The following is a 14,862-nucleotide window of genomic DNA, read 5'->3' on the forward strand; positions in this document are numbered from 1 at the left end:
CACTTCCCGAATAATATAGTAAGTTCGTTAGAGAGTACTATATGATGAAACACGACGTGACCCTCATTTATTTGACTTATTTGCTTATTTCTGTTGAATTAGAAATGATTTGGTGCACTAGTCGAACTAATTGGTCTGGTAAATCAATATCCCAACCTTCTATGGGAAATGGCAACATTAGAAGTCCAAAAAAGTTTTCTCTATGTAAGAGAAAGTCTGAGTCTGAGATAGTCCCGTGTACCATTCCAGAAGAACCCATATGTTTCTACTGCCAAAAGAGGGGGCATTGGTTACGAAGTTGCCTTGACTACCTGAGAGATCTAAGAGATGGGAGAGTCAAGATTTATGACTATACTTCAGGTAAAATCCACTATCTAACTCTATTAAGTTTTCTATTTTAGATTCTAAATACATTATGTGATAAGATTACATTTTGACGTTTTTTAGGATCGAATAAAATAAAGGAAGCTTAAAGGAAGAAGCATGTTGAACTGATCTCGAAGAAATGGATTTCAATCGCCTGGTTCGATGATCGGATTTTTTAGCTGCTACTTAGAGAGTTATGATAGATTGCTTCGGAATAGGTAATAACATAGTTTTCATTTGAATTGCATTGTAAGGACAAGTTTTTCCACACCTTTTATAAATAAAATAAATTTTGCTTTTTTTGTCTTATTTATATATTTCCTTGCAATGGCATGTGTGAAAATTGATGTTTGTGTATTTTTATTTTTAGCAATGTTGAAATAGATGTGATTCTTAGTTATGTTATTTGTGATAATGTCGAGAATTTACCAAATAAGGAAAGAGTCTTATCGCCCGAGTTTTAGTTGGAAAGAAACTTGGAATCATACAACTTGTATTGTATGATAAATGAGAACCTTCATATTTGGAAAATTAAGACTAATTCCTTGACAAAGAGTCAAGTGAATGACTAGGAGAACTGGTACACAATGTTGTGCACTGGTCAAGTCCACCACAAAGAACAATAAGATTATTCGTCGTGATTTATTAAAAGTCTGGTAAATGTGGTTATCCTCAAAAGATTCAGCATAATTATGAATCATTGAAAAGTTTCAATGAATGGCAGAATGAATAAGAAGAATCAAATATGCAGAAAGATAAAAGTTTCTCCAATCTGAAAAGATGGGAGAGTACCTTAGTATCATGTTTTATGATCGTATCGTTGATTATGAAACCATATCACAGTTAATCCTCTAAGGACACATTAGTGCACTAGTATGGCTAAGAAGAGGAATAGGAAATTGTTGAAATGGTTAAATCAAAAAGGATGAGTCATACTTCATTCCAAAATCAAGTCTTAGAGTCATACTCCAAGATTGTGACTTGAGTGACACATCATAAGAAGTTTTTAACACACTCATCAAATATAGAGTAGAAAAATGTTTTTCTTACTCTTGCACATTTGAAATTGGTAAGTTGTGATGTCTTGGATAAGACAAAGACCAACTAATACCAATTATGTGTAGTGTTTGTCTTGATAAGAATCCTCACTAACTTCTGAATATTTGTTTGTCAAGAAATATTTCTTGACAAGAGAATCTTATATGTCAAGAGGTCAGTGGGAGTCTAAATGATCTTGAAAAGGTTCAAGAACTAATCAAGAGTAAACCTATTAGACACTAGCACACAACTTGAGGTTTGTAACCTATCGTGTCGACATATTCTTGTTTCTGTGCCATTCCAGTAAAGTTACTTATGCATATGAGTTCTACGAGTTCTCAATAGACTGCATAAAGGCAAGCACCTTGTTCAATGAAAGTACATTGACTAGTATAGGTGAGCTGCTAAATAACTTAGAAGCAATGATGGGACCCTTAATGGAAAGAAATTAAGAATCGACAAGTTTTGTCCATAAGAGTTTGGATTTCTCACAAACATTATCTTATGATTATGGTTATGAAAAATTCACATGGATAAGAGCACATACACCATAAAATCTAAGTGTCATAAGATTTCTCTCCGTTTCATGAAAATGATTGTAAGGAAATGCTTTCACTAAGAGAGATTTTAAGGAGATAGAAAGTGTGATAATTGCATTCTCAAATTCGATTATGATTACTACATCCCTCTTCATGGTTCGAATTGTGAGATTTGGCAATTAGTTTAAACATTTAATACTTATTGATATAAGTGTTGAAATTGTTTAGACACACATATGAGCTATCTAAGGAAAGGTCTATGAGTTTGAGAAGCTTAGATACAGGCTTATCGAAGCATATCGTATTAGAAATATGAACTTTGGAAGTCAATAAGTATTTCTCTCTAGAAGTCCAACTGATTTCTGAATACGTGTCAAAGCTAGTGGGAGCATAAATGTTATACTGGCATGAATATAATTATCATGTTAGTGGGAGCATGATTATTATTTTAAGTGTTGAAAGTTAGCAATATTAATTATAGACAACAAAAGTTTCTCTTTGCAAAGTTGCAGGAGTTGAAAAGTTGTTTTGCTAAAATTAAGGGAGAGAATAATATACTTCATTTCAAATCTAAAAGCTTAGATTGAGAAATTTTAATTGAATTTAGTCATAATACATATATGAATGTTATGTTGAAAAGGTTTAACACAGGGGCATTCTATATATGGCAGTATTATAGCAAGAAACTGGTAAAGTGTCACGTTTTTCATTATGAATCGTGACGCTTCGGGTATAGGATCGATTACGTATATTGTAACATTCGAACATTCTAAATTTTCCAAATGCCTAGGGAATTAAGAGGGAAAAAGGACTAGAACCGGATTTGACTAAATTAATTAAACAACTGTCAAGGACAATCTAAGGTTCACCAATGATTGGTCACTTGTGGGCAGTTGGAAGTATAGTAACGAATGAACCACAATGACATTATTATGATTATATATGATTCTAATAATAACGATTTGTCGTATGGCAAATATGGAAATGTTTCCATATTGGGAGTTGGATATTGAGAATCTATGTCTAGATTAGAAACTTTTATGCAATAAGTATGTTCAAAGGAATGTACTTTGAATGTGAGACTTCATATCTATGGAATTGCCTTGTAGCAATCTCCAATAGAGCACTTTGTAATATCATTGGCAAAGTCTTGGTGGATTTGATGCTATGACATTGCGAAGGGATCGTTGCATAAAATGTTAGAATCTAGCATATTCTAGTAGTGGCAAGAATCTTGTATTCTTACACTAACGATAAGGATTAGGGGTTGTAAAATGAGCATCATTGGAAATGTTTTCAATTGATCTATTTCACAAAGTTACGACCACAGGTAAACATAGTGTGCATGTTTGGAGCATGGGACAACTGATGTTATAATTCAAGTAATAAGTTGATTACCCGAAACATTATACAATGAATAATGAGTAACCAATATGCTGATTAAATATAAGTGTTTTATTTATACTCAAAAGTTTGGGGCCATATAGGATTAGTATTATTCTTGTGTTTTACTTTGCATGTTTTGACTTCCCGAATAATAAGATTATTCAAACCATCCATAGTTGATAAATACTTTGGAAATAGGTATTGAAGCTAGACTATCATGAATCCGACTATAGATTGTCTGAAGCGTCTTAGACACAGCAAAAGTCTGCTGCAGTGTTCATGAGTACTCCTGAAATAAGATTTGAGTATTGGATTAAACCCACGCTCACTTAAATCACTTCATGGATTTTATCATGGGTGATTAGTGATACGATAATATCTTATATTCTTGAAACCGAGACTTATGAGTTGTATTCTACAAGTCGATTGCACATTGATAATATGTAAACGCACCAATAACTCGGTGTTATAAAACATATTGTTGTGTGTGATTTGATGAGTAGATACAAGCGAGCAATTGAGTCGAAGTTTATCCGCTCCTTTTACCCAAAGTGGGATAAAAGCGATATTTATGGGCCCCTCGATGATTTAGTGATGACACCCTCAGCGCTTGGCCAATCCAGGACTAAAAGTTGATGTGTTCAATTGTAGTATGTTGTCAGTCGTCATAAATCGGATATCGGGAAACAACACATGAATAGAGAGTATGATTAAAATCCATGTCTCAGTTTATACGATATCTAGAATGGAGGAATATATGATCCCTTATCTAAAGGATGCGTTATTGATAAGATCAGAGTTGACAGCGGCTTTTGAAAGCTACGATTGCTGATTAGGTTCTGAAGTCATATGCAAAGTAGTTATTAGACTTGTCCAAGTGGGAGACTGTTGGATTAGGTGTCTAAGCCCATAACTATTTTTGGTATGTACTTGACCCGATTATGAGCATGGTCCTTTTGGGTTGCCTTCACCATAGCAACTGATAGGATGAATTAAGGAGAAAGAGGATTAATTATGATTTATTAATATATTATAAGAATAATATATTAAAGGAGAAACATATTGTTTAATTAATATTAGTCAAGAGTTAATTAAGAACTAGTTTTGTGACTAAAAGAGATTAATTAAATAAAAAGGACTGATATTGCAATTATATGATACTTGCAAATTGGGCTATGGATTATTAATGGAAAGGGCATTGGACGAAATCTATGGGAAGCCATATGATTTTCGTCCAAGGGATTTCTAGAGGAACTCCATGGGTTGCTTAAGGCCTAACAAAGAATTAGGGTTTCACCTGAAACCCTAACAACCCTCACAAGTATATAAAGACCTCTAAGGCTCCCAAAAACATGGCTAACACTTCTAAGAGAACCCTAGATGTTTTTGGCGCCTCCTCCTCCCTCTCCTAAGTCATCTTGTTGCTAGTGGTGTTTGTAACTCCATTAGAGGTGCAACAATTGATGCACTAAGCTTTCAAAGGTCAAGGATATTCAAGGAGAACTTGTTATTAATACATAACAAGAAAGGTAAGATTTAAACCCTGTTTTATATGCCAATTTGTGATTGTTATATGCTAGTTCATAGGGTTTATTGCTTTGGTATTCAATGTTGTATGTTTACTTAGAAAAACCTGGATCAAATCAATTAGGGTTGTAAGTACACCATAGGATTGATGTTTTGTGCATAACCCATCATATTGTTGTATGAGAACTCGACTAGGGGTAAATGGGTATCCCAACCTTTACCAAAGTCTATCACACAAGCTCTCAGCATGGCTTCCAATGTTTGAATAGTTCTTTCACTCTGGCTGTTGGACTGTGGGTGGTAGGCCGTACTCATTTTCAACCTAGTTCCTAGGGATTTTTGTAGTGACTTCCAGAACTGTGAGGTGAATCTATTATCCCTATCGGAGATAATGGATATTGGCACTCCATGCAGTCGCACGATCTCTTTAATGTATGTTTTGGTCAGTTTCTCCATCTTATCTGTCTCTTTTATTGGTAGGAAGTGTGCGGATTTGGTCAACAAGTCGATGATCACTCAGATGGTGGCAGTCCACCTATCATCTTCAATAACTTGATTATGAAGTCCATAGTTATCCACTCCCACTTCCACTCGGATATCTCTGGTTGTTGTAGCAAACCCGAGGGCTTCTGATATTCTAGCTTGACCTTGGCGCAAGTCAGGCACTTGCCCATATAGGTAGCGATTTCGACTTTCATGTTTGGCCACCAATAAAGCTTCTTGAGGTCCATGTACATCTTGTCTGAATCGAGATGAATGGAGTATCGAGTCTTGTGAGCCTCATTCATGACAACATCTCTGAACCCATTGAACTTCAGTGTCTAGATCCGATTCATGAGATAACAAACTCCGTCTCCCTTGATTTCTAAATTTTTATCCATTCCTCTTAAGGATTCACCTGTGACATTTTCGGTTTCAAGGCTTCTAGCTGAGCCTCTTTGATCTGGGTGGATATGTGTGAATGGATAGTCATGGTTAATGATTTTACTCAACGATCCGAGTATTCCTTTTGGCTCAGGGCATCTGCTACTACATTGGCTTTGCCTGGATGATAATGAATCTCGTATTTGTAATGGCCTAACATCGTGATGGCCCAACAATTCCATAATCATCTAGTGTCCAAACATGACCCAACACCGTGAGCCCAACATATCGAAGCCCATCTGCTGAGTATGCGGGGCGTACTCACCTCATACACTAAGCGTACTTTCTTTGGGGCTTGTACGCACGATGTACCAGCTTGTACACGCAATGTACTCCCAGCTCAGCCAAATTTCTTCATTCAGCACCTATTCGGTTAAGACCTCGACCCAAATCTTAGATCTGACATCCGTAAGGTGGTTTAGCACGCAAAGTTGCCATCTTTACATGTATGCATGGCTTAATGGGGCTCTAGAGCTCAAAAGATCTTAATAAATGACTTAATACATGCATAAGACCAAAAACCACCATAAAGTTTGCACCTTTATGCTTAAGAAACCCTTAATATGCCCATATCTACAAGGATAGGCTCCAAAAACAACCTTAGCTCACAAAACCAACCAAAAAGGGACCAAGAAGCCAAAAGCAAGCCAAGGAATAGATCTATGAAATGAGATGACAAGCTTTGAACTTTATACCTCAAAAACCACGAAATGAAGGTGTTAAAGTTGGATCTATAAGCTCCCCTCCAAAGAATGAGTCTTCAAGCTTCTTTTTCTACCACTTCAAGGTACAAAACCCTCAAATGAACAAAACAATAGCTCAAAAGCACCACATAAAGGCAAGGGACGAACTAGGGTTTTCAAAGGGTGGAGGGTGGTCTAAAATGTCCAAGAGGTGAGTTAATAAGGCTTAAATAGGGCACAAACCCTAAAAATTAGGGTTTTCCCTGGGCCAGTGTATGAGGACGACACCCGCGATCATAAACCAGCTAGTACGCCCCGCATACTAACCACTAGGACCAAACTGCAATGTTTTACAATAAAAATGGGGGGTTAAATGGAAACATACCAAATTTAAGTGTTACACCTTGACATATTTCTTATCATCTACGACTCTTGTTGGCCTAGCAATTTTTCATCCAAGGAAATGATTATTAGATGGTTGTATTTGTATCACTTCATCATCATGTTCATGCTCAACAAACTCATTATCTGAAAGTTCAAATTATATATCATCATCATCATCATTAGTATGACCATCTGAGCATCCATCGTCGGCTATTTCTTCTACAATCCACTCCATAATTAGTTCCTGACTATGATCAATGTAGAAATTCATTCTTCCACCATTCTCATATCCAGCATCAAGAAAACATACATAATCATTTTCATCTTCAATTTCTCTCAACCCATCTCTTAGTAAACGTTGTAGAACAAAATAGTAGACAGTGATTCTACCATCCTTTACCAACTTCTTTACATAAGAGATGAACTCTGTGAAGGTCATGCTTCTAAAGTTGACATTGCTAACAACCAAATTCTCGGGATTGAAATACACAATGGGATTGGGACAAAAGAGCATGTATGATTCGCTTCAATTTTCAAGCACTCCTCCTTCGATGTTGAAGCCATGGCGATTTCTATGGAATTGACGAAGGAAAAACCCTAGTTCTTTCAATTTGGGTGAAACGATGAAGGAAATGCGTACAATACCTGTTATTATTATTTAAAAAAAAAAAAACGACTGACCTGATTGTGACCTACAATACCTGGTATGTTTTATACACAAATAAGAAGAATGGTCTTTTTTGTACAATTTTGATACTTAGTTACATTTTTAAGTCATTTTCCCTTAATGTTAATGTTATCGAGGGGAAATAGCAAGTCGTGAATTGAATGGTTATCAAGCTTATTTGGTGGAAATCACTGAATCTATTATATGAATATCTTTCACGAAGAATAAATTGAACTCACGAACTTTTTCAGTTGTGTTGTGTCAGCAAAGGCTAGCTCGATAGCTCACAGGTTTATGACATTAGCTATTCATTTTTTTTAAAAGTAATATATGATGACAAAATTATAATGCTAATTTCTGAAACCATACGAAAATTGGTCTCAATATAATCATGGTATATGATTATTTAACATATTTAAAACATTATAGTTGCATTTGATTATGGAAAATTATTTTCATTTTTCTAAAAATCATTTTCAAAAAATAGAGTTTAATTTTCATTTTTAGTTTTGTAATGAATTTTTTGAAAACATATCCGGTTAAAACTGATGGAGATTTTCATTTTCCATCTTTGAAATTTAAAAAACTTTGAAAAACTATAAAAATCATTTTTCTAGTTTACATATAATTTGGAGACAGAAAAATTTTCATTTTCTTGAAAAAAATTTGAAAACTAAACCAACTAAACGCATTTTCAAAATTTTCATTTTAATTTGAAAATTTTCATGTAAACCTAGAAAATTTTCCACAAACAAACGCACCCTATATATTTCTAAAACAATAATCTCGCATATAGTAAAAAACAAAATAAACAAATTTAAAGAATTTTGAATCCTCTAATTCATGTGACAAGAAAAAAAAAATTATACAAAGAGTAGTATACAAGTTTAGAATAATTGCATACTATCAATGAACAAAAAAATACACAACAATGGAGAGAATTGCTCCATCAACTTCTCAAGAATATGACATTTTTTTATAAATTAAAACCAAAAAAAAAAAAAGAATATGATATCATCATCATCATCATCATCATCATCATCATCATCATCATCATCATCTATCTTTGAGGTGGGTTGTTCATTTCTATTTCTTCTATTCCTCCATTTCTTGTTAACACCATTGAATTCCTAAACTTTTCTGCTTCTCTTGCTATTTGAGTGTCTGAAGGCTTACAATGTTGCATAAACATCTTTACAACAAACCGAGGAATCATTGACACTATCAGAATCCCAAACAAACAAATCCAAAATAATCCACTTCTTGCTAAATTAAAAATCGCCCTGTAGTTTTACAAAATCAAGACACTTTAACTTTTGTAGATTTATAAGAAAGAAATCAATGAAAAGTAGGATGCTATTTTACGTACCAGTATCCAGGCAAAACGGGAATAGCATCAATAACAACAACACAAACACAAGTAGCAAAAATGGAGCCCCAAATGGAAGCATGACTAATCCAACTCCACCTTATCACATCCATAGCCAAATGTATATTCACTATGAACACAACTGCAAGTGTCCACAAATCTCCTAAACTCGATCCATCAATATCGGTTTTCCAATATGCGAATACAGGGGCAAAAAAGACAATTACACTTTGCCATAACGTGTCGGCCATTGTCACCCAAAACAGCTTTGAATTGTAGCTTTCTTGTCTTTGTCCTGCCCCATAGAGTTGAGGGTATGCCATGAGAGATTTTCTTCCAAGATCTTTATCAAGAATTCCAATTACGATTGTGGGAATTGCTGTGTAGATTACTGAGTATAAGACACTGCTCCATTCTGTTATGGCTGTTGTTAGAGTGAATCCCGTGAAAAGGACATACCTGGAGTCGAGTTTTGTTAATAATGATAAAAATAGCAACCTACTTTGGTTGAATGTTGTAATTGAGAAGATTTTTCAAAGTACAAGGGCTTAACTAGAAAATATTGAAAGTATGAGGATGTGAATTGTAATAAGGAAGGAATACAAGGATGGATAAATGAAATTATGTTTATATCAGAATGGATATTTATCATGTCTAATAATATACCGATGTTAGTTTTTGGGTTAAATGCATGAAAAAAAGCAACATGCTTTTCTTTGATTTGTTTAAGGAAAACTCTATAAAAGTCCTTATATTTTGGTTGATTTAATCCTTATATATTTTTTTTATTCAATTAAGTCCCAAAAACCGGCGACCGGTCAACAGGTCATCTGACTTTCAAAATTTACACTTTTGGTCTAGATTTTAAATTTTATTATACTTTTGGCCCAGATTTCAAAATTCTGTTACGAAGTCGTCCTAAATTTAGTTTTTTTACATCTTTATTTTCAAAAATTTGTTTCGAATATGTTTTTTTTTTTTGCTGTATAAAATCATATTTATACCAAAAAAAAAAAAAACATATTTTCACATAAAAAAAACCTTCTTTTTTCTATATAAAAACCTTTTTTTAAAACATCTTTGTATTATCAGATAAATAACATTAAAAAAAAAAAAAAAAAAAACATATTTTCAAATAAACATGAAAGTAGAATGTTGTAATAGGAAGAAATGAAAGTAGGATGGTGTATTGCATTTAGCATTCTAAAAAGATAATAAAACAATAAAGGTAGTAGAGTAGAGTAGAGTAAGAGAGAGTTACCAGAATAAGACAAGGACAAAAAGGGCATTTCTGTAAAAATTATATAGGATCATGTAGGACATTCTTTGGTAATTCCAATGACCATGGACTAATAAAAGTGGGACCAAAAACCGAAATTGTCCCATTGCAAAATCTGATGCCATCACAGCTTGGCGACCCTCTTGCCCACTGATTCCAACTCCCACATCAGCCATTTGAATCATTGACACATCATTCGCACCTGAAAAATAAACAAAAAAAAAAAAAACAAATTGTTTATTTTTGTAAAACCATTTTGATTTTTAACAATTTGGACATATAAAGATACGATGCTTATTTACTTACCATCCCCAATAGCAAGTGTCATGTCATCTGTCCTATTTTTTATGAGTGCAACAATCCCAGCTTTCTGTAGTGGGGCCACTCGACAACATAGTACCACAGCACAATTACTGGATAACTCAAACAGCTGGAACACAAAAATTTTAGAGGTCATGCTGCTGACATGGCAATAACAATAGCAATAACATCCATGTGGATGCCACATCAGCATGTCTAGTTTTTTAAATTTATATACCTGTTCTTCAAGTTCAGAGTCAAGAATATAAACAAGGCTAGTTCCATCAATAATTAGGGCAACAGAACTCGCATCATTTTTTCTACACATAATCAAAGCATCTTCCAAACTTTTTTTACAAGAAACTTTCGAATTGTTATTAATAACAATCTGAATCATCTCACTTGTCAAAAGCTTAGACGAATAGCCAATAGAAATTGCAGTTTCTTGTTTGTCACCCGTTAAAACCCAAACTTTCATATTCGCTGTTCTTAAAGACTCGATAGCTTCAGGAACACCCTGTTGCAATCGATCTTCAATGGCAGAAGCACCCAATAACGAAAGATTGTTCTCTAAATTTATGGCGACTTTTCTTAGTAACCCTGCTCTACCCATTAAAGCAGTACTTGCGATCTCATACGTTGATTGCCATTGGTCGAATTCAGGGATTGTGAGTCCACGTGTTGCTATAACTAGGGTTCTTAAACCGATTGAAGAATAGGAATGAAGATGAGTTTCGGTTGATTTTAGTGTATCGACGTTTAGGGTTTTGTTGATTACTTTGAACATGGTGGAATCGGCTCCTTTGACGAATACTTTTACTGTCGTGTCGGGGTATCCTAGAATAACCGACATTCTTTTTCTGTCGCTATCGAATTCGTGCATTCCGAGAACGTTAAATCTGCACTGGGAAATCGGAAAGAAATTATGGAAAATTAGAAAGATTGAGATTTTGTTTCTATGTATTGAGCTTTTGATTCATATCTATTATGTTAGATTTTGCAGAAATAGCTCAATCGAAGTTGCTATTTCTCTAAATTAACCCAAAAAAAAAAAAAAAAGGAATACACATCATACCTTTGTCTTTCTCCTTGAATATCAATAACTATGTGACCAGATGTTCGTTCAATTAGCATAAAACCATAAGCCGCTGCAGCATAAACAAGCGCTTGTTCATCTGGAGACTCCCCTTGATAATCAATCAACTTCTCATTGGGATCAGATGTGTCAACAACAATAGGCACAATTGTATTGCAAGCAGCTAATGCAAGAAAGAAATCATATATCTCTTTGCTGGATTTTGTGTCATTTCGAGTTTGTGATAGTTTAAGAAGCTTCCGGTCAACCTGTACTTTGACTTTTGGCCTCCATACTTGCCCCTGAACTGAAAACAAAAAAAGATGACGAATTGTTAAAACTTAAAAGTATACCTTGAATTTAACCCAATAAAAAAAGAAAAATTTTTATTATACCTTGAATGCTGTACCCCTGTTCTTCACCATAAAATTCTGATTTCTCCCCACTGTAATCTACACCTGAAATACTTGCAAATTGGAACTCCATCTTGTTTTCAGTCAAAGTACCAGTTTTATCAGAAAACACATACTTTATTTGTCCTAAATCCTCATTTATATTCAACGCCCTACACTGAAATCTTTTGTTCGATGTTGAATCAAACATCTTATCATCTCGGATCATAAAGTAAGCTTGTCCAACACGCACAAGCTCCATGGATATATACAAAGAAATGGGAATCATAATCTGAAACACAATCACTGACATCAAAAAAGAAAAGAATATTTCCATCCCCAACCCATAAAAGTTGTAATTCTCCACTTCTTGCTTTGAGTAATCTTTTTTTCTATAAAAGGGCATTAGATCAAGATCCTCTCGATGTCGCCTCAACCAAACACCAGCACATGTAGAAACAATTGTGCATAAACCAACAAGAAAGATCGATAACAAGATGATTTCTTTATTCATGTGGGTTTCAAGGCGACTTCTTTTAGATGGAGCTCCTGAGTTGTTAAGCATGGCTTTTGTCTCTCTTCCAGCATATACTGCAACTCCAACTGCCCAATCTGTGTTCTTGATTACACAGCCTCTAAGAACTATATTTGAAGGGCCAAGAGATAGACGTTTTCCATCAATCTCAATGTTAGCTTGGAAACCGTATATATTTCGATTGGGTTTCTCACACTTGATTAACCCACTGATTATATCCTTTTCAGGGATTCGTGAAAGGGTTTCTTGTTTTGCATAACGGGTCTTCAGATTTGATTCGCCATCTAGGTTTATAGTTTGGACGTAAGCAACCCCAGTTGGATCACTGGTTGAGAGGAGTACAAGATCACAGGGAATCGTTTCATTTGCTAGGATTTTAATGACTTCGCCTACTTGAATGTCTTTCCATTTCTTGTGTTGAAATCGATCGTTGATGAGAACAGATGATGTTTGGTTGTTTTCGATTTTATCCGATTTGTGTCGTCTCCAATCTTCGTAAGCGTCTTTAATTGCTGTAACGAGTAATACGCTTGCTAATGGCAGAATTGAGGCACCACGCCCAAAAACTGCAAGCTGGGGAAGTTGGTTGAGAATGGCGATGATTAGGAAGTACATGTAGGCAACTCTATGGAATTGTTCGAAGAGATTTCTAGGCAAAAATGTGAAGATAGAATACTTTCCTGTTCTGATAGAGTTCCCAGAAAATTCAAACGTCTCGTTTGTCTTTAAGGGGTCGTTTATGTAAACCAACCTCGCATCGTCTTCGTTAATCTCTCTTCTGGACATACTAAATCCTTCGGAATCAGCACCACTTCGAGATCCATGTCGCACGCCCTTTGATCCGAAATTTACAGAGGTTGCCCTCCAGCTGTTCGACTTAATGCTTTGCTGGGAAGACGAATTTTGCAAGGTATCTGGTCGTTGTTGTTGATGTAGATTTGCAATCGAGATATTATCTGAGTTCTTACTGGATGTCGATGAAGAACGATCGGGAAGTGGACGATTGGAAGTCATGATCTGAACTTTACCTTCTTTCCATCTCACTTGAGGTTTATCAGATCGAGAACAACTATACGCAAACTAAATCTCGAAACTTACAACAACAAAAATAAATCTATTCACAGAATGAAGATCGAAATCAATCAAATACAGAGGGCCAAGTAACTGAAGTTGATTGATTTAACTATAAACAAAAGTAATGGGACTTCTAATCATCATAATCGAACTTACTTGCTTGAATGATAACAGCAAGAGAAAGATTGATGGTTGGTGAACGAACGGGTTAAAAAATTACAAGAAATCTGGAAACTTTTCTACTGGTGTTGACCAGTTTGGAGAATTAAATTGAATTGAAATGACAAATCAATTAAATAAGCATCTAGATAACTTTTTCCGACAGGAGAAAGATATGAGTTGTAGGGGGCAGTGTAAGCCTGTAAGGACGAGGGTTTTGGACATTAAAGAACTTATTTCTCGTGTAATCAATAATGGCGGAAATGGTCGCCGAAATTTGACCAGAAATGGAAAGTGAAAATGGTGAATGGCCTGCACGTTAAATGGAATGTTTTATCATCTTAATAGAAAATTAGAAGGATATTTGTCGCAATCTAAAGATTATAAAAAAGCAAGTAACTTACATTTTGTTACTTCCTCCACAACAACAAACAATTAACCTACCTGAATACAATTATCAGGGAGTCCGGAATTCTATAACCGGATTACAGCTCCAAGTTCCAAGGAAGTTCGGGCGGTTGTAATCGTCGATCTACCGAAGAACATCTTGGTCAACTAAAGAAAAGTCTGGATATCAGTTAACTACATTATAATCGGAAAAGACAAAGACGATACTTCTCTTACGGTAGGTTTTTGTTAAGGCATGATACTGGATGCTTATGAGGATTCACACTATGACAAGACAAATGTCATTGTACTAATGGCGAAACGACAAAAAGCCTTAACGTATCATTCACTACTGAGTCAAGTATTAATGGCGAAACGACAACAATACGTTTGGATAAGACTTAGGAACCTATTGAATATTCTGTCATGATAATAATAATGATGCATCAACGTATGTATAAAGCAGATAATCTATCTACGAATGTAACGTATCATTCACTCAGTCAAGTATTAATTGCGAAATGACAACGATACGTTTGGATAAGGCTTAGGAACCTATTGAACGTTCTCTCATAATAATAATAATGATGCATCCACGTATGTGTAAAGCAGATAATCTATCCACGAATGTATAAAGCAAATAATCTATGAGAAGTAGGACACAAAACGGTAAAAAAATTATGGAACCACTCTTTCACGTTAGAGTTCATAAATTTCTCTTCACGAACTAGTTTGACCCTCAGAGCGTTCTTCTAAGTCAATAGCCAAAGTTCGTCTA

General features: G+C 34.9%; 1 protein-coding gene across 1 annotated transcript; it reads right to left on the reverse strand.

Annotated features, from left to right (window-relative positions):
* Window positions 1-8,330: 8,330 nt before the first annotated feature.
* Window positions 8,331-13,994, reverse strand: LOC145043540 (phospholipid-transporting ATPase 1-like). Its single transcript, XM_078992227.1, has 7 exons — window positions 11,933-13,994; window positions 11,538-11,844; window positions 10,701-11,361; window positions 10,469-10,592; window positions 10,145-10,364; window positions 8,884-9,342; window positions 8,331-8,797 (listed from the first exon to the last, which is right to left on the reverse strand). Exons 1-7 carry the CDS (start codon window positions 13,476-13,478, stop codon window positions 8,575-8,577), a joined length of 3,540 nt encoding a protein of 1,179 aa, XP_078848353.1. The 5' UTR covers window positions 13,479-13,994; the 3' UTR covers window positions 8,331-8,574.
* Between the last annotated feature and the right edge of the window lie 868 nt (window positions 13,995-14,862).

Source organism: Lactuca saligna, chromosome 4, assembly GCF_052625555.1.
Source record: "Lactuca saligna cultivar CGN05327 chromosome 4, ASM5262555v1, whole genome shotgun sequence".
In the NCBI taxonomy this organism is placed as follows: Eukaryota; Viridiplantae; Streptophyta; class Magnoliopsida; order Asterales; family Asteraceae; genus Lactuca; species Lactuca saligna.

What these genes read in the sequence shown, in the direction of transcription:
- LOC145043540 (XM_078992227.1), bottom strand. Translation starts at nt 13,478, where the DNA reads ATGACTTCCAATCGTCCACTTCCCGATCGTTCTTCATCGACATCCAGT. An exon ending in ACAGGGGTACAGCATTCAAG is followed by an intron (nt 11,845 to 11,932) that starts GTATAATAAAAA and finishes TTTTGTTTTCAG; the next exon opens with TTCAGGGGCAAGTATGGAGG. An exon ending in CCCGTTTTGCCTGGATACTG is followed by an intron (nt 8,798 to 8,883) that starts GTACGTAAAATA and finishes GTAAAACTACAG; the next exon opens with GGCGATTTTTAATTTAGCAA.